Source organism: Drosophila rhopaloa, unplaced genomic scaffold (assembly GCF_018152115.1).
Source record: "Drosophila rhopaloa isolate 14029-0021.01 unplaced genomic scaffold, ASM1815211v1 contig_163, whole genome shotgun sequence".
In the NCBI taxonomy this organism is placed as follows: Eukaryota; Metazoa; Arthropoda; class Insecta; order Diptera; family Drosophilidae; genus Drosophila; species Drosophila rhopaloa.
Window position 1 is genome coordinate 14,158,202 of NW_025335043.1, and position 17,560 is coordinate 14,175,761.

General features: G+C 39.7%; 5 protein-coding genes across 5 annotated transcripts in view; 3 read left to right on the forward strand and 2 right to left on the reverse strand.

The window, feature by feature from the left end:
* Nucleotides 1-536: 536 nt before the first annotated feature.
* On the forward strand, nucleotides 537-1,220 carry LOC108052892 (thioredoxin, mitochondrial). The gene is made up of 2 exons (XM_017135420.2): nucleotides 537-811; nucleotides 874-1,220. The coding sequence occupies exons 1-2, from the start codon at nucleotides 630-632 to the stop codon at nucleotides 1,118-1,120; spliced, it is 429 nt and encodes a 142-aa protein (XP_016990909.1). The 5' UTR covers nucleotides 537-629; the 3' UTR covers nucleotides 1,121-1,220.
* LOC108052891 (39S ribosomal protein L23, mitochondrial) lies at nucleotides 1,173-1,860 on the reverse strand. The gene is made up of 2 exons (XM_017135419.1): nucleotides 1,474-1,860; nucleotides 1,173-1,410 (listed from the first exon to the last, which is right to left on the reverse strand). Exons 1-2 carry the CDS (start codon nucleotides 1,765-1,767, stop codon nucleotides 1,252-1,254), a joined length of 453 nt encoding a protein of 150 aa, XP_016990908.1. The 5' UTR covers nucleotides 1,768-1,860; the 3' UTR covers nucleotides 1,173-1,251.
* A 380-nt stretch (nucleotides 1,861-2,240) lies between these two features.
* On the forward strand, nucleotides 2,241-5,024 carry LOC108052889 (nucleolar MIF4G domain-containing protein 1 homolog). Its single transcript, XM_017135417.2, has 2 exons — nucleotides 2,241-3,184; nucleotides 3,246-5,024. The coding sequence occupies exons 1-2, from the start codon at nucleotides 2,317-2,319 to the stop codon at nucleotides 4,928-4,930; spliced, it is 2,553 nt and encodes an 850-aa protein (XP_016990906.2). The 5' UTR covers nucleotides 2,241-2,316; the 3' UTR covers nucleotides 4,931-5,024.
* Nucleotides 5,025-5,070: 46 nt separating this feature from the next.
* Nucleotides 5,071-6,122, reverse strand: LOC108052890 (uncharacterized protein C7orf50 homolog). Its single transcript, XM_017135418.1, has 2 exons — nucleotides 5,865-6,122; nucleotides 5,071-5,809 (listed from the first exon to the last, which is right to left on the reverse strand). The coding sequence occupies exons 1-2, from the start codon at nucleotides 6,019-6,021 to the stop codon at nucleotides 5,139-5,141; spliced, it is 828 nt and encodes a 275-aa protein (XP_016990907.1). The 5' UTR covers nucleotides 6,022-6,122; the 3' UTR covers nucleotides 5,071-5,138.
* A 1,456-nt stretch (nucleotides 6,123-7,578) lies between these two features.
* The window catches only part of LOC108052880 (supervillin), a 124,442-nt gene continuing 114,460 nt past the window's right edge, over nucleotides 7,579-17,560 (forward strand). The window contains exon 1 of the mRNA XM_044458191.1: nucleotides 7,579-8,182. The gene's annotated coding sequence lies outside the window, so the exon portion shown is untranslated. The remainder of the gene's footprint in view (nucleotides 8,183-17,560) is intronic.

Sequence of the window (17,560 nt, forward strand, 5' to 3'; positions counted from 1 at the left end):
TCGCTTTGACCCTTTGTAAATCATATATTGTTCTTTTATTTATGATTTCAATCATTGCAAACTTGCTTGAATTCATAAATGCGGTATTACAAATTTATTATCAAATGTTTTCAATATCAAGCACAAGATCAAGAGTATCAGGTCCACAGATATTGAGTTCTGTCATCATTAGATTTGATAATAAATATAGAAATAAAAGATGTTTGAATGTACTTGCGAAATGTTTTATGTTTGTTCTTCCTTTTATTCCATTTAAGGAATACCTTGGCTTGAAAAATAAATCCGACCAAGTGGTAAAATGTTTTCAAATGTTTTGAAAGGACGACTACGGAGCTCATGTCGTAAGTTAAAAAAATTTGATTTAATGATTAGAGTTTCTTATTAAATATTAAAAATATGAAATTTTCTTATTATTTTTCATATATAATATATAAATTTAGGACTACAAAATATCGTGACTTAAAAATAACAGCTCAATTAAAAGTGTATCCACACCTTAGGTGGTATTACCAGCAATTACGTTGTCTGGTAACTCTCCACCGTCTTGTTGTTGTTGTGATTCTCTTGTCATTATTTTGCAATCAATTCTTAAAAGATTTTGCACTCCCAAAAAACGCAGAAAATAAGCCATGCAGCGAAAGATGATAAATATCCTGGGACAGACGACGCGCCGTTTGGTCAGTGGTCAGCAAATCCGCCCATTGTCAGTTTCCGCACGGCGCCAGGAGATCTTTAAAGTTCAAAGTGCCGAGGATTTCGACAAGAAAGTGAAGAACAGCCAGCAGCCCGTGATCGTGGACTTTTTTGCAACGTACTTTGAATTATATATATCCTGACTCATCAGTAATTAATTGTTATATCACAAACCCCCAGATGGTGTAATCCCTGCAAGCTGCTGACCCCCAGAATCGAGGGCATTGTGGGCGAACAAGCGGGTTCAATAAAATTGGCCAAAGTGGACATTGATGAGCACAGCGAACTAGCTTTGGATTACGATGTGGCCGCCGTTCCCGTCCTAGTGGTCTTGCAAAATGGCAAGGAGGTGCAGCGCATGGTGGGCCTGCAGGATGAGGACAAAATCCGCGCTTGGGTCGCCGCCGCTGTCAAGCAGGCAAAATAATATATGAATCACCCAAAAAGCAGAGGATTACTCCTCGAAAATGAAGCCTAGCTTTAAATTATTCGGACTTTCGAAATAAATGTTTATTTACCCGTTGAAATAACAATGAATCTTATGCTATAGACTACAAACTAAATGGAAAACCAGCCTGGAGTGCCGGGTCTTTTCTTATTTCTGTCCAGAAATCTTCGGAAACCTTCCTTTGATTCATCAAGTGACTTCTCCTCTTTGGCCTGTTTTTCTGCCTTTTCCGAGAAGAAATCGGGGAAGACAAAGGACTCTTCCCTGGGCTGTAATATAATGAATTGATATAAAAATCTATCCGCAAACCCTGAGAATCCAGCAATCCATACCAATGTTACATAAGCCAGTTTCACATCATCTTTCTTGGTGATGTATCCATAAGTTTGATCCTTCTTGGTTTCCCCCAGGGCAATACGAGTTCGCACATCGACCACTGGAAGCTTGTAGATCTTCTCCAGATAGCTACGCACATCGTATTTGGTCATCTCCATCGAAACCGAAAAGGTGACCACATTTGGCGGCTGCTCCTCCGTGGGCCGAATCAACTTCATCCAGAAGTTCGGGAGGAAAACTCGCAGTTGCGGATTGCCGCGCTGGTAGATAGGATACCACCTGGTGGACATGGCGGAACAGCAACTCCTGTTTTTATTCAAGATTTAAGAAATTAAATTAATTGCTGTGCGTTTTACAAAATGCACTAAAAAAGACCAATGGTTTCATTGCGTCATGGGCGGAGCAAAGGGGATGATGGGTTTCTGCAACCCCCTGATATGTTTGGTTTGGGTTAATGCAATAAATAAATAAAAAAAAAATTGTTGATAAGTTTCGTGAAATTAAATTTAAGATTAACAGAGATTTCATCAACAACATTTTTAAACCCAAATGTTTATCGATTTCAAGTTTTGGAATGAAATTACTAGTAAAGTATTAATTTTAATGGAGCAATATACACAAATTTAAGTTTACAACAAATTTAAGCGTTTAATCGCTTAATAAAGTTATTAAAGTTAAATTTTAACAGTCGTTTGAATTAGAGAATCCCCTTCAAAATGTCTGACTGCGTCCATGTCAAACCACGTGGTTGTCCAACACTAGTTAAAAACAGCTGATTCCCCAATCACAACAATTTTTAAATGTGATCTGATTGAAATTGCTTTCAAATCTCACTAAAAATGGTTAAAATAAAGAAAAAGGAGGCCAAAAAAAAGCCATTAACCCGCAAGGAGCAAAGAAAACAGAAGTCGGAGGTCAAAAAGCAGAATAAGCGGCTTTATCACGCCGGCAAAACCAACGGAACTCAGCGCGTGGCCGCGGCAGCAGAGGCGTCGGCAGCGCAGTCTCTACAAGGCAAAAACAAGAAGAAGAAAAAGAGCAAAAAACCTAAAGTAAATCCAGACGATATTCCCAAAGAACAACTTTTATCCGGAGAAATAGACAGCGATGATGATGAGTCCATCGATTCGGATTTCAGCGATCCTGATGTCGATGCTCTCATGCCCAAAAGCAAGGAGAAGGTGGAAGTTTTCGAACCTCTGGGTAAGAGGGCCAAGAAAATGCAAGGAGGTGCCATCCAAAGACAGGATGAAGAATTGGTCAGGAGAAAGGAACTCCGCCAGCAAAAGGAACTGTCGTCCAAGTCCAAGAAGCAGCGACTCAAGACACTGCGCCTGGAAAACGAGGAAGAAGATCGCGAGATCAACAAGCTTGAAAAGAAGCTGAAACTCAACAAATCAAAGGATAAAAACCGTCTGGTTAGGAAGATGTTTAACGATGGTTTGGACTACCTACTGGACTTTGTCCTGGATGACGAAGAGGAGAAGCAGAAGTGGGAGGAAAAACAGGAAAGAAAGAAACGGCTAAAAGAGCAGCAAGAAAAGGAGGATGCGGGCATGTGGAGCGATGAGGAGGAAGAGGAGCAGGATGAACTGAAAGATAACTTCCCGGAAGATGACAGCGGTTCAGAGGATGAGGAGGACGATGAAGATATAAGTGGAGATGAAAGCGATGAAGGGTCCGAAGCAGAAGAAGAAGCTCCCAAAAGTAAGTTTATATTAGTTTTCTCACAAAACTCACCCATTAATCCCCGCTTTTCTATCCCCAGTTAAAGAAGACATCTACGGACGAAAGCGAGATGCCGAGGGCAACATCCTGCCCGATCCCGTGGAGAAAGAAGCCTCTGCTGTCGGTCAGAAGTACATACCTCCACATCAACGAGCTCTGATGGCCGCCAGTGCAGGATCCAGCGAAAAGCAGGCGGAGATCCTTGCCCGATTGCTAAAACAGAGTAAAGGTCTCCTGAATCGACTGTCCGAGGCGAATCTTCACAAGATTGCCGCTGGCATAGAGGCCCTATACATGAAGAACTCCCGCTACAACATGAACGAGACCCTAACAAAGTTACTCCAGGAAGCCTTGCTGGGTTCCACGCGGACCAATGAGCGAATGGTACAGGAACACATGGTTTTATTGGCCTATCTGCATGCACAAATAGGCAGCGAGATCGGTGCCCATTTTCTGCAGACATTCGTGGAGTTATTCGATGGTTATGTCAAGGATATCACTAACTTGGAAGTGGAGGACAAGCAGTTGAATAACCTTGTGCTAGTGCTCTGCTACATGTACCTGTTCAAGATTTATGAGCTGAGCTTGCTAATGGAGCTGATAGGCAAATTGACAGATCAGCTTTGCGAGAAGAGTGTGGAGTGCCTTTTGCAGATATTCCAATCGATTGGTTTCCGTCTGCGCAAGGATGATCCACTAGCTTTCAAGACCATGATGCAAAAAGTTCAATCGCAGATTGCCAGCGCACCACTAGAACTCAAGGAGAATCCCCGCCTGCGTTTCATGGTAGACATCCTGAATGCAGTCAAAAATAATAATATGCAAAAGCTGCCGCAATATGATCCTGAGCTGGCGGATAATCTACGAAAGCGCCTGAAGGCCATGCTGAAAAACGATCGCTATGTTGTTACCCTAAATATAACACTAGAGGACCTCCTGCGGGCCGACAAAGTGGGAAAATGGTGGATCGTGGGCTCTGCCTGGACAGGAAACCTCGACGAGATGGGTTCTGCCAAACAAAAACCGAATAAGAACTCATCTAATTCTGCAAATGCAGGATTTGCGGATCAGTTACTGGAGCTGGCCAAAAAGCAGCAGATGAACACTGCCGAAAGGAGGAATATCTTCTGCATTATCATGAGTGCTGCTGATTATGTGGATGCCTTTGAAAAGATCCTGCATTTGGCTCTGAAGGATCAGCGGGCGGTGGCCTATGTGATCATACATTGTGCCCTAAACGAGAAGCGAGCGAATCCCTATTACGCTCACTTGGCCCTCAAGTTCTGTCAATTCAATAGGAAGTATCAACTGGCATTCCAGTTCGCCAGTTGGGATAGGATTAATGACATTGAAAAGCTTTCAAAACCGCAGATTCGTAACCTGGCTAGTTTTCTACAACAAGTAATCCTAGCAGCTGGCTTGCAGCTCTCTGTTCTTAAAGTGGTGGACTTCATGCAGCTGGATAAGCTCAGCTTTTACTTTATGAAGGAAGTGATGGTCAGGTTACTTTTATCGCCCGACGAGCGGGAAGTTTATCAGACGTTCGAAAGAGTCGCTAAGAACTCGAAGCTCCAGCAATTTAAACAGAGTGTTCGGCTTTTCCTGCAGCATTTCCTTTTGAAATCGGATCAACTGGACAAGCTGAAACTTAAGGAGGAAGAGCAGCAGCTGCTGCAACAGCGGGTAGATCACCTGGACAAATTGCTGGCCTATGTGGATCTGTAAATATAAGTAGAGTTAAAAAGCGACCTTAATAAATTGTAAAATAAGCTTCTACTCGAAGAGTAGAATCCATGTTTTTACTACAAATAATGAAAAATTGAAGGTTTAAAAATCAATTCACCGTAAACAAGTTCCAATCATGATTTAAGTAAAATAAAAAGGCGGTGCTTTATTAAATCCTAGAGAAAACATTAACAACTAACATATAAAACTAGTCGAAGCTCTGAAGGAGATCACGTGCCCGCTGGTACCGCGTGGACTCGATCAGTTTCTGTCTTTCAGCCTCGTCCTCCAGTTTCTCTCCTTCCTTGTCTAGTTTCTGGATTACCTCCTCAGCCAATTGGCTGATCTTCGAGCGCGCTGCTCCCTGGGAACTGGCCAAATACTCCAGAGCAGTGGGCCACAGCTCGGCATCTAGTTTCTCCTCATCGAAAGCGGTTTGTTGGATTGAAATCTGCCGGAGTTTGTTGAACTTCCACTCCTGGCGGGATTCCTTCCATTTGATGAGGTATTCTTTGTTGATTTTGGCTTCTTTGTTGGTGTTCTGATTTCTTTGGGACTCGAGACGCTGCTGGTGCTTCTGTTTCTTCTTCTGGCGCACGGTTACCACGGCATTGGTGTTTTCCGGACGGGCAGCCTCCTCTAATTGAGCTTTTGTGGGCTGGGAGTCCTCTTCATCATCGTCCGAGTTGTTTTCCTTTTTACTGCGCTTCTCCTTTACGGGTTTGTTTGCTTCCTGAACTTGTTTTCTTTTTAGAGGCTTCTCTGAATTACTTTCTTCGTGTCCATTGGTGGCCACCTGCACCTCCGTCGCCAATTTCTTGCTCCGTTTCTTGGTAGCCAATGCTTCTTCTCCTTTTTGCCGCCTTTTTGGTGGTTTATCTGTTAATGTTGGATATATTACATATAGTTGGTTCACGAACAAAGCCAAGCCCACCTGTAACAGCCGCCTGTTGCTCCACCTGTGGCTCCAAAATAAGACTTTTGTTGGCCACCTCGTCGTCGGATGCCGAATTTTCGATATTTTTAACTGCCTCGTGCTTGCGTTTCTTGCCCTGGCGCTTGGCCTTTTTCTCCATCTCAGTGCGGGCCATTTCAACTGTGTCTCCGTTTAAAAACAACTTATAAAATCAATTAATTACAGAGAAAATTTAAAAAACCTCTTGAATTCTGAACACAATGTGATTTTTGTGATGCCGACGTTACACAACACTAAAAAGTGGGGAGCCACACCATGTTTATTTAAAGAGTGTGGCAGCTCTCCAGCTGATGACAAGTAACCAGCGATCTGGCAACGTTGGGAAACAAATAAAACAAAATAATTCCAATTGCCAAATCTGAGCTTATGTTTAATGATATTAACAAACCATAAATCATATAAAAGTGCATTTCGGGTGTGTAAGACCGTACCTATGCCGCCACCCCTTTTCCAAACGAATTTCCGCCCGAAGTCAAAAAATATTTCACAAGCTAAGCTCGCGGCGCGTAAATGAAATCCGTGTGATAGTTGTAATTAATAAAACTAAATGTAATTATATAGTTATCTGAAGTTTGATTAAGGTGAAGAGGAGTACTAAGCATTTAACAGGTAAGTTTTCTATCCAAATTAATTATTTCCATATTTATCTGGCGGCAACAACAACAACAAAGCGTGCTCCAACCGGCAAAATGCAACTGTTATTTGCGGGTGTATGTGTTTTTTTGGCAGTGCGTACGTGTGTGTGTTCCCAGCAAAAAAAAATAAAAATGCGTGTTTTTCGGGTTTAAAACAACAAGGGAGTCTATAAATGCATCTTGACAAGAAAGGAAGGAAAAATATTGAAACAGAAGGAGTTGGGAGTCTTAAAACAGCTGTTGTTTGCCCACAGGAGTGTGGGGGAGGACCCTAAATCCCAGCTGTATTTTTTTAAGGTGAGTGAAAACAGATAAAAATATTTACAGCTACATTACACAAAGTACAGTTGCAATTTTGGGGTATGTAAACATACAGTTAAATGGGCATATTTAAAACGCAATGAAATATATAGAAAAAAAATGTTACAGTCCAAAACTCGATCTTTGTTAACTCAAAATCTTTATCGGTGGAGTCCCATAAATTGGTAATAGAAAAAAACGAGGTAAAATAAACTATCAACCTCGAAGCCTCCATAAATCTGACTAACTTTTTGTGGTAGATGTTGGTTGTGAGCAATGGAAGTTCGACTGTTTTTGATAAGCCTTTTCAAATTATAAAAGTCAAATGATGATGTATTACAAATTATTCATTTGATTGACCTCTAATGAGTGTGCTCTGAATATAAAATAAGTATAGGCCGAATTGGAATAAAATGTATTTCCTTTAATTCTTCCAGCCATTTTTACACGGTCACCCAAAATTTCACTTTCATTTGCTGGACGCCGGCGCGACTTTCGGCCAAAAAATCGTTGTAAACAAAATTCTCAGTTGAAATGTTTCACATTATTGCTTCATCTTGCTTTGGCTCTTTGAGTAGTTTTCCGGCGTGGGCAAAAATAGCATTTCATCCGACTTTTCCTGAGTTTTCCGCCTATGCCCATGTCGAGTGAGCGGAAAGCTCTCACTCAGGGGTCGCCTCAGAATTTGTTGGCCATTGGATTCCTCCGCTGGCCATTCAGTTCTGCTTTGGTTGTGTTCCCCTTCGCATCGAGTTTTCAGTTCGCGTTTTTCCGCTTTTCCGTCGCGGTCTTCGGTAGTTTTTCCTCGCGTTTCTATCCTAAGTTCTAACCAAATCGCTTTGGTTTCTAAGTCGAAAGAATCCCAAAGATATTTTAGCAATTTTTCGGTGGTGAAAGCCCTTCAAGATATACTATCTTGGGGTATATGTCATTATCTGATGGTTAGGGCGGCATCTTTACTGGCTAATTGGATTGTCAACAGCTACAACATTCACAAGTGCAGACAGCGGACCTGTCACAACAAATAGAAAAAAGAAATAAAGGCTAACGACTCCGGTTAACTTCGCCGGTAAAACACGCGTGTGTTTTTGTGTGTCTTTCCAGTAATCAATATAGTGGCATTTGTTTTCGCGCGTTTTACTTTCTAACATACTTTGGTCCCTCGGTTTTACCCCTCGGACCCTTAACCCTCTATTGCCTGCGGTTTCTGTGACAACGTGAGCGGCCTAAACAAATGTGAGGGGGCCAACCACAAACGAAACACAAGAAATATCGGCTAACTTGCTGTTCTGGAATGATAAAGCTCCTGCACCCAAATGCTAGACAGTACGCGCTATAAGTGTAAGTACAAGTCGGCCTACACAGAGAATGCCTATATACATTTAAATCCATAAGCGAATTAGGGGATTTTTGAAAAAATATTACTAAACAAAGATCAGCATATAATTTTAAATTAAACATGAATAATAGTATTATTGTTAAGGCTTACAATAAAATTAGATATAATTTATTTTATTTAATTGTATTTCAATACAAAAGAGACTTATTTTTAAGTTTTCTGCAGTACTACTTCATTTTCCGTCTTGATCAATAGATGCTGCCTAAAAATTAAAATATTTGAAAATTGTTAGATGCATTTTCTCTCCGTGCCATTTCCTTGTTTGTTTATAAGCATTTCGGCACATCCGTTGAACGAGTATTACATCAGCTGAGGTGGAGAGGTGTGGCCGAGGTCCACTTGTGTGCGTCCATCATGATTCAGTTTCGGATTGAAATCTGTATCTACTCTATGCGCTAGCAACTTGTATCTATTTGGCAGCCGCATCTTCCGAATAATTTTCCACCTCTTCCACTCTCCGTGTGCGTTTGTTTTTCCAATAGTTTTCCTCTAAAATTGGATCAGTTCGTCGGCAATTAAGGCCCCCCAAAAATAAGACATATGTATTCGAACTAAACTCATTCGTTCGTCTAATATGAATGAATCAATGCACTACATCATTTCTCTTGAAAGTTTTGACTTCGCCGTATATCATTTCTGTAGTTCTCAAAATGTCAAAAACTGATGATTGTGGGGATTTGGATGGCAGTTTTTTGTTTTACAAACTGAAAATTCGTGCTCTGCGTGTTTTGGTACTTATGACAGGTCATTAAAATGAACTTTCTTGGAACAAAAAATGTCTCTTTTCTGGCCATCGATATTAAAAATAATCTTTTATATAATGTTTAAATATAAATTAATATTTTTCTCATTGATCTACAGTTTCTTTTTGTAATTTATGTAACAAAGAGCATTACCTAGACTTCCATTGTATACCTTGCCCCTTAAATTTTCTTTATGTAGTTTGGCTTTGCTTTGCGGCACTCGTAAAATGTATATTTTGAGCACAAATGTCAAATATCGCTTTTTAAGGGTCACCGGCTAAATATTTGCACTCTTTGCATATTTATTTTTCAATGTTGCCCATTGCAACTTGGCAAGTTGGCCAACAAAAGATGTTTTTTTTTCCTTTGTTTGCGAATTGCCGCCCTTTGGCTCATCGGTGGTTGGTTAGTTGTTGGTTGTCGGATGGTTGAGTCATTCTCTATAAGGGTTGAGTGCATTTTTATGCTCCGAAGATAGTTAGGTCGTAAATTCTCTGACCAGACTTTTAGCAAACAAATTGCCGACTTCCTTTGCAGCATATAATTTCCTTTCTAATGGTTTCTTACTATAAGCTTTTTGATTTATTTCCTGAAATAGAGTGAGGCACAAAAAAGAAAACACATTCATTGGCTTTATTTTGATATTGCTTGATTTCAAAGTCAGATATTTATTCTGTTCTCTTTCCATTTGAATTGACGTCAAATTGTTTATGCAGGCCATGGGCCGTTTAGTTGATGGCCGGCTGGTTTATATATTCTCTATATGTGGATATCTATAGGTGCTACTGTTTGCCGATATTGTGATTTTATATAGGGAAATTAAACCGCGTCTTGATTCCGAATGCAAGTCAGGATTTGACGACTCGGCGGCGTCACAGATTTGCGCGTTCAAAACGCCGCTGAAATATTAATGCACCGCCTGGCTTTTCGTCTGTTTTTTTAAACGTTAAATACACATTATATGGCCATATTAATTTTTTTGGCTTAAATGGCGTCGCGCCGACACGCGCACTTCCGTCACCAAAATGTTTTCAGAGAAAATCCCCAAAAAACAATCGCCAAAATATAAACTGAAACAAATACAATTTGTTTTTCGGGCGACAGAGTAACGACATGGGGGAGCAAGTGTTAAAATAAATTGTGACAGATTGTTTGGGGGTAGCACACAAGCTGTATTCAATAGCTATATAATATCAGGGTCTCTTTACGATATGTCGGGTAATTTTAGCTCGTTAAAATATGAAAAATCGTCTGGTCAAGACAGAAAAAAACGATCGAATCGGGGATAATGAGACATCCGCTAAGATTAATGGAATCTGTAAAAATTCTCGTTGTAAGGAGTCGTATTAAAATTGTGAAAAACGCTCTTGAACAGTTCAATGATCTTTCGAAATGTTCGGACTTTTATACATTTTGGATATAACTAAAATTTATAAACGTGCAAATTACAATTCTCTTTTGGCTTAGGTTCTTAAAAATGTTGTTTGTGTTAAAAAATACTTTTTTTAATATCGATATAAAACGTATACATCTTTTTAAAACCACAGTATTTGTATGTTTTTTTCTGAAAATAAACTCAAAAGAATTATTTAGCAAAACACTAACATTTTTATGCAAATTTTTTAACTTTAATGAATATGCAGTAGAATTCATAGCTTTAAAAATTTTCTAAAATTCCTTGATTTTTTTAGAAAATCTATCCTTCTAAAACGTCTTTATATTCTTCTTTTTATACAAAATTGTTAAATAAATAACATTTTCTATTTTCTCTCCCAACAGAAAACCCCAACAATATTTTAAATATTTCCATATAGAAATTTAAAAAATTGTCTCTAAATAAATTGTGTAGAAAAAATTCCTAGCTAGACATTAATTTACTAGACAGACCGACAGACGCATATAGAACGGACAAACAACAAAAGGCAAATATATTTTAAATGGGATACCTAAAATAATCCACAGATCTGACGACATCAGTGGCGACACGGAAAGCCTTGGGGAAGTGTTGCAAAAAATAAATACTTTTAGTTAGTCAATTCGGTTTCACGTGACCCTGAAAGAGTAAAATTGAGCATGAAATATGGTGAACTAGGCCAATACAATGGGGCATATGGGTTGACTCAATTTCGCAGACAACGAGGTCGGGAATAGATGGGCCACCCCGTTGAGCTTACATGGCAACCAAAACCCGAACCCGTAGAACCCTCCCCGTTTAACCAATAAACAATCCAATTAAAACAATTGCCAGGGACAACGAACGATATCTCAATGCGTTTTGCATTGCGTGTGCTGGTTTGCTTGGGTCTTAATGGGTCAGATACTCATAGTATCTGATGGATAGTTTCCCAACTTCACATTTCTTCGCCCTATCGCTTTTCTTTGCCGCGCTCGCTGGAAAGTGAAAGTCCATGTGCGTCGGGCCAACCAATTTAATGTACATTCCTGTTCATTAATCTTTTTTTTTTGTTTGGTTTTTCAGCACGCCGTTTTTATTTTTTTGCGATAATGCTTTGATTGTTTTGCTCCATGTGCGACTGCTAAGGTTTTGATTGATTTGGCGTGCCTGGTAAAAACCAGAAAAATAGTTGTTTCTTTCACCATTCTGCGGTCGAGCGCAAATTGAAACAAATTAGCATTCAACGTATCAAATTTGATTATAAAATGTTAGTTTCGGAGCACTATTACCACGATTTGGACTAGATTTAGTTCTTCAAAGATGAGAAGATAATGCGTTAGAGTTAAGACAACTTAATGATTTGCTCCGGGTCAGAGAATATTATGATTTCTGTTTGTTTTCGGTTCATTATGATTAATGATCTTCAGTGTTTAGTTAGCTTAACAGATTAATTCTTATTTGATTTTTACTGGTTTAGTTAATGATTTTTAAAAGAGCAGAACTGCTTTTTGATTTTTAAACGAGTTTTCTCTTAAATCTGGTTTGGTTTATATTTGTGGTTGTATTTTCTTGGGAAACAAAAAAAAGGAATTAGTGTTCTATAAGTGACTAAACCCTTGATCCGCTGAAGTGTAATATAAATTAAGGTAATCTTCTGAGTTTTAGTGAGTTAATGGAAAACCGGACCTTTGATGCAAAACCAAAATTCGCCTGAAAACAAATGATTGACATTTCTGGTTTCAAGCTGCCATTCCCTCGTTTTCTTCCGTTAAAAATACCATAAATCTTGGAGGTTTCTCCCCCAATTTGCCTGCTTATTAACTCTTCAGATCCCAAAAGCCTGGGCGAGCAATCAATCTGTCTGTCAGCATATGGGGACAGGATTGTTTCGGGCTCTGTGGGTTTTTGGTATAATTACGGGCGGGCAATTGTCTGTAACCCAATTCGAGCTTGGCATTTCATTCAAGTTCACATGCAAACACGTTTGCTGTTATTCGATATTGCTGCGTGGGCTGGAAAATCGTTTCGCGCCTTGTTTTTCATCGTTCCTTTACAGCAAAACACTCAAATTGAATTTGCATAGAGCAGTCGAAAGCCCTGGAATATATACGATCGTTATATGCTCCGCCATGTAATTTGAATTGAAGAATGGTTATTATATTTGCATATAAGTTGGCAATTAATTTGCAACCACTGCGAATGGCACACCTTTCGTCAGACGTCAAGGATTGGCCATGGGCCATTGGAATCGGCGGATTAGGGTCCGTCATAGGAATTAACATAAAATAGGCAAACAAATTTCTCGAACTGCGTTCCACCCGAAACGTGCCTCTCTATGGCATTCTTTTCACTATTATATATTTACTTTTGTATTTTTTCACAACTTTGTCTAAAGCAAACAAGAAATCGTGGCACGTGAGCATTTTACAAATGATCCGAAAACATAAAGAAAAACCAAAACCAGAAATAACAACATCATAGCGCACCTACAAACACCAGATTTCATAAAAATACATGAGTGGAGCCCATAAAAAAATTAAAATAAAAACCAAAAAGCAGCTGCATAGGTAAATGAACATGTTTTTTTTATATTCAAAGGTACATTGCTATCTTTTCGAATCGATGCGTACATACATACATATTTTTAGATTTTTAATGAAAATATCAAAATTTTATTAAAAAGACTATTCTATATTTTGCAAAGATCTTAAACATTTTTCAAGTGAGCCGGATATGTTTTCAGTGAGATTGCTTTATCACTATTTATTCTGAAGGTATAAACCGTCATAAAAAGAGACCTCGTGAAATAATTACAAAATTTAATGTCTTATTGCAGGAGTATTATTATAGATAGAGTATCCTAGATACAGTATAAATGGATTATTTTCCCCCAGCTATAACCCATCATAACTTGAGATCTGGACGTGCTGTCAATGAGGGGAGTCAGTTTTCATTTAGATTGCATCTGGCATGACGAACGGACTTGAAGTCTGTGCTATATTTAGGCGGATTGCGGATTGCGCATTGTCTTCTAGTTTCGCCGTCGAGGTGCTGATATAAAACGCCCGATTAGATTTATGCACACACCATGGAATGGCGATGCCGACACTGCGCTGCACTTTTCACTTGTGATTTATGCCGCCGGGCGGGGCAGCTCAATTGGGTGGGTGCGGGTGCAGTTGCTCAAGTCCGCATGCCCAAACCCCAGTCCTCAAGAATTTCTTAATGGTCAGTTGGTTGGTTACGTGACCAGCTGGAAAAAATGCCACAAAATGTTTTCTTTTCACTGCGAAAGCGAAAAACGAAAGTGCCAAGTGGCAGATTGTCGCCGATTGACTCGGCTCCTTGGATTGAAGCCATCTCCTCCACCTCCTTCTTATTCAAACTGGCTGGTCAATTGCCGCATTGCATCATCTTTCACATCTCATATTTCGTATGGTCGTCTGGCCGGCTGTAAATACCAAATATAATTGTTTAACTGTCCATAAAAATGGAGAAACAAAAAAGGAGACCCTTTGCGACTGCCAACGAACGTCCATTGAACTTGGCGCAAAGTGGTGGGCTCCAAAATCGCCTCAAAGAGATATCTTTGAGCTGTCTCTCGACGAAATAATTTCACACCCATGTGGCAGAAAGTATCTGGTCGGATGCTGCCCCGACTACCTGACAGTGTCCCATCCATCAATCGGTGGAAAGATTGCGCCACAGGTCAGCAGGTGTTGGAGATGTTTGGGGGTGGAACTCATAGGCGTAGAGCCAGATGATCTCTGGGTTGTTTTCTTTGAGAATTACGAGTTGAGACATCAGCGAGGTGTGGGAAAATGAAGGGAATCGTATCAAGGAAGTTGCATGGTTGGATTAGGGATAATTGGTGTGGGAATTTTTATGGTTTTTGGGATGGATGTTAATATTATTTTAATTTATACTTTCTGTATCTAAAAGGATTTCAAGAACTAAAGTAAATTTATGTCCAACATCCACGGATAAATAAATATTTCAATGATACAAAATTACTTTGCAAACCAAGTAAGCTGCAGCTAAATTACATGGGTATATGAAACAAATTTGATAGTGAGTTTTCAAAGCATTTCGCCTAAATGCCAGATAAATACCGTTCGAAACCGAAACTCTCTATTATATCGGCGTTTCCCTTTCGCCACATTTCGCCACATTCCTAATCATTAACTGCATTTGCTTCGCAACACAATCTGTCGCCATAAAACGAACCGAACGTAAGCCTCAATTGAGCAAACTTGATTTATGAGCGATTGCAATTGCAGATATTTCGCTATCTCCGCACTCTCACTCTCTTCTGGTCCATTTGGAAAATTGCATGTCAACGGAAATTGCTTAATCATTTCCACGCATATCATATGTACCCCAGATATATATATATATTTTTATCCGTATGACTAATTCTATCTGTCTTTCTTCCTTCTCTCTTGCAGGTAAGTTTCACCGATATCGTTTTTGGGCCATAGGCTATCAAAGGAAATCATTGCGTAAGTCAATAAAAACGGAGTTGATTTGTTTGCTTAGGACTTCCCCTTCTGAGAGTTACATAATCCGGTTCCTGCAAGGAAGTGGCTCGTAAAAAAGGGAGCCATTAGCATGTGCAGTCTAAAAAGTGAGGCCCATAATGGATTTTCCAATCAATGCAACTCAATGATTATGGTTTAGCAGTCGCGACCAACGAAATTATTGGCTCATTTGGTCAGGCGGCTGGAAAATAATAAACTGAACAGACAGACGGACGAATACTCCACTCCTTGATTATCGTGGCCATCATCTGCTTTGCCACTACCACTACCTGACCCCTTGTCGCGCCTAACGATCTTTAACCTGGCCAACAACGATCCCATCTCGGCCCAGACAGTCTGCCTCTTTTGTTGTTATTGATCGCAGTACTACAACAGCATTCAAACGTGCGTCGAGTATCTTTGCATCGCCGTATCTTTGTATCTGGCGAATGCATTTCGTTGTATCTCAAGTGTCTGTGCTTGTTTTTTGTATCTTACCAATGTTTGCCCGGCTCATTTGCAAAATCTGCTGGGTAATCAGACACCCGACTAGGGATGTCATTTAGCTTTTGCTGCTGTTTTGCCAAGTGCGTGACCATTGAACCTGCATTTCCCAATTCCCATTTCCCAGCCCGCTTCAAGTGAAAGTGAAAATGCCCGTCGTCCGGCGTTCAATGAACTGCCTTTTGGAACTTGGCAAGAGTTAAGCTCTCCCACCCCAGAACTAATTGTAGATTTCATATCTCAGCCTTTACGGCCATCGCATCCCAATCTCAGTCGACTCCTAGAGTAAAGCAGACAATTTATGACACAAATTAAATGCATGGAAATTATGATGAATGCGAGGCAAAATTTATGCTGATGACATAGCCAACAAAAGAGCGCCAATCCGCCCAGTCTCCGTCCAGGCTCCCTAAACTTCTCCTGCTCCTTCGATTCCTGGAGGCAGCTCCAATCAAGAGCCAGACGATCCACAGACAACTAACCGCCGACTCGGCGAGGAGTTGCGAACCAAGTAGTACGTTGTTCATGCTTACACGGGGGAAAATATTTTAAGTTATATATTTTTTTTTTTATTTAGCTGATGTTCAAAATAATATATCACGTTTAAATCTTTAAAGATTAAGTTAAACTTTTAAATATTGAAATCAGAAGGACCCAATAATTTTCTTGAATTTTAGAGTCTAAACAATTAAGAAACGATATTGTATTATTTCAGTCTTGTTTTTAAAAAGATAATGAAACCCATCCTTCATCAGAGTCGTTCTTATGGTTATGTGATGGTTGCATTAATAAATAATAAAGAAAATAATTTAAAAATTGTAATGGCATTAAAGAAATCAAGTTGATTTTCGTCTATTTTATTTTGACACAATTCAATCAACTCATTTCGCAGGTGCTTTTTAGAGTCTTTTGGCTATTGAAACAATTTGAGTAAATTCAAAACTTCGAAGATACTTTCTCTCAGTGCAGGCCTGGGTCTGGTCCTACGATCCACTGCCCCCGCCCCTCCCTTTATCGCTTGTTGAGCAGCTGCAGAGGTGGGGAATCCAGCGACTTGGACTCCTTGTGGCTGCGGCCTGCCTCTAGCCGAAAGTTGTTGCGTATTTAAAATGGAAATTGCAAGTTTTTCGCTTAACGTTCCGATGTCTTTTTCCCTGTCTCTCTTACTCGCTCGTCGGCGCTTTTGTTTCACTTTCGTTTGCTGATTGCAGGTTTTTTTTTGTTTCAGCTTATTTTGATTTTTTTCCCGTCTTATTCGGTGCATTTATCACGGTGCCACACATTTGTGCCACAAGATGCCAGAAAATCGGGCAGGCATGGCCAAAGAAATTTGCCCGAAATGAGCCCGAAGTTTCATTTTCCTTTTCATTTTCATTTTTGCAAATTGAATGCTGTTTTTCAGGCTCATTTCAAGGGTGTACACGATTATTGACCGGCACACGCCCCTTTTTGTTAATATTCGGGTGAAATTTTGTAACCACATCCATCCGCAGTTTTGTCATCTTTGGCTGGCAGGTTATGATGTATTTCGCAACTTTTGCTGCGAATAATTTCCTGTTTTTCTTTATTTCACTTACGCACTTCTCTCCATCGGCGGGATTCGGTGGGTCTCTCGGTCGATCGGTATTAATTATTATGGTCTCGTTTTTTCGCCTTACGGATATTTTGCAGCTTTTATTTTGAATGCCCGGCGAACCTGTTGCAATGCGTTCCACAAGCTCTGAGATATGCGCCTGGGTGTGGGGAGATAAATAGTTATCAGGTTTCGGGTTGGATTACATTGGGCTGGTCATCGGAAAAACGGTTTTGGATTTACCTTGGAAACTGAAAAATATATTTTTTATAAGTCTGAAAATATATATCCGATGTTAACAATAGTGTAACCCCTGTAAAATAGTAACTAGTAACTCAAAAATTCAATGTTATTAAAGATATTTCTTCACTGCCAAAAAAATCCTTTTTTCTACTGTAAATACTTTAAAATGTTGTTTTACTTTTTCATATCATCCCATCAACCCTTAGTATTTCACCTATTAAAACCATTTAGCGTTCGTTAAGCCCAATTTCTGCCCCATATTGCTCGGGGTAATCAACAAATTAACTAAATTCCTAGTGGGCGCCGCCTCCATCTCCCTGAATAATCCGAATTCCGAAGTT

What these genes read in the sequence shown, in the direction of transcription:
- LOC108052892 (XM_017135420.2), top strand. Translation starts at nt 630, where the DNA reads ATGCAGCGAAAGATGATAAATATCCTGGGACAGACGACGCGCCGTTTG. An exon ending in ATCGTGGACTTTTTTGCAAC is followed by an intron (nt 812 to 873) that starts GTACTTTGAATT and finishes ACAAACCCCCAG; the next exon opens with ATGGTGTAATCCCTGCAAGC.
- LOC108052891 (XM_017135419.1), bottom strand. Translation starts at nt 1,767, where the DNA reads ATGTCCACCAGGTGGTATCCTATCTACCAGCGCGGCAATCCGCAACTG. An exon ending in AACTGGCTTATGTAACATTG is followed by an intron (nt 1,411 to 1,473) that starts GTATGGATTGCT and finishes ATTATATTACAG; the next exon opens with CCCAGGGAAGAGTCCTTTGT.
- LOC108052889 (XM_017135417.2), top strand. Translation starts at nt 2,317, where the DNA reads ATGGTTAAAATAAAGAAAAAGGAGGCCAAAAAAAAGCCATTAACCCGC. An exon ending in AGAAGAAGAAGCTCCCAAAA is followed by an intron (nt 3,185 to 3,245) that starts GTAAGTTTATAT and finishes TTCTATCCCCAG; the next exon opens with TTAAAGAAGACATCTACGGA.
- LOC108052890 (XM_017135418.1), bottom strand. Translation starts at nt 6,021, where the DNA reads ATGGCCCGCACTGAGATGGAGAAAAAGGCCAAGCGCCAGGGCAAGAAA. An exon ending in GCAACAGGCGGCTGTTACAG is followed by an intron (nt 5,810 to 5,864) that starts GTGGGCTTGGCT and finishes CAACATTAACAG; the next exon opens with ATAAACCACCAAAAAGGCGG.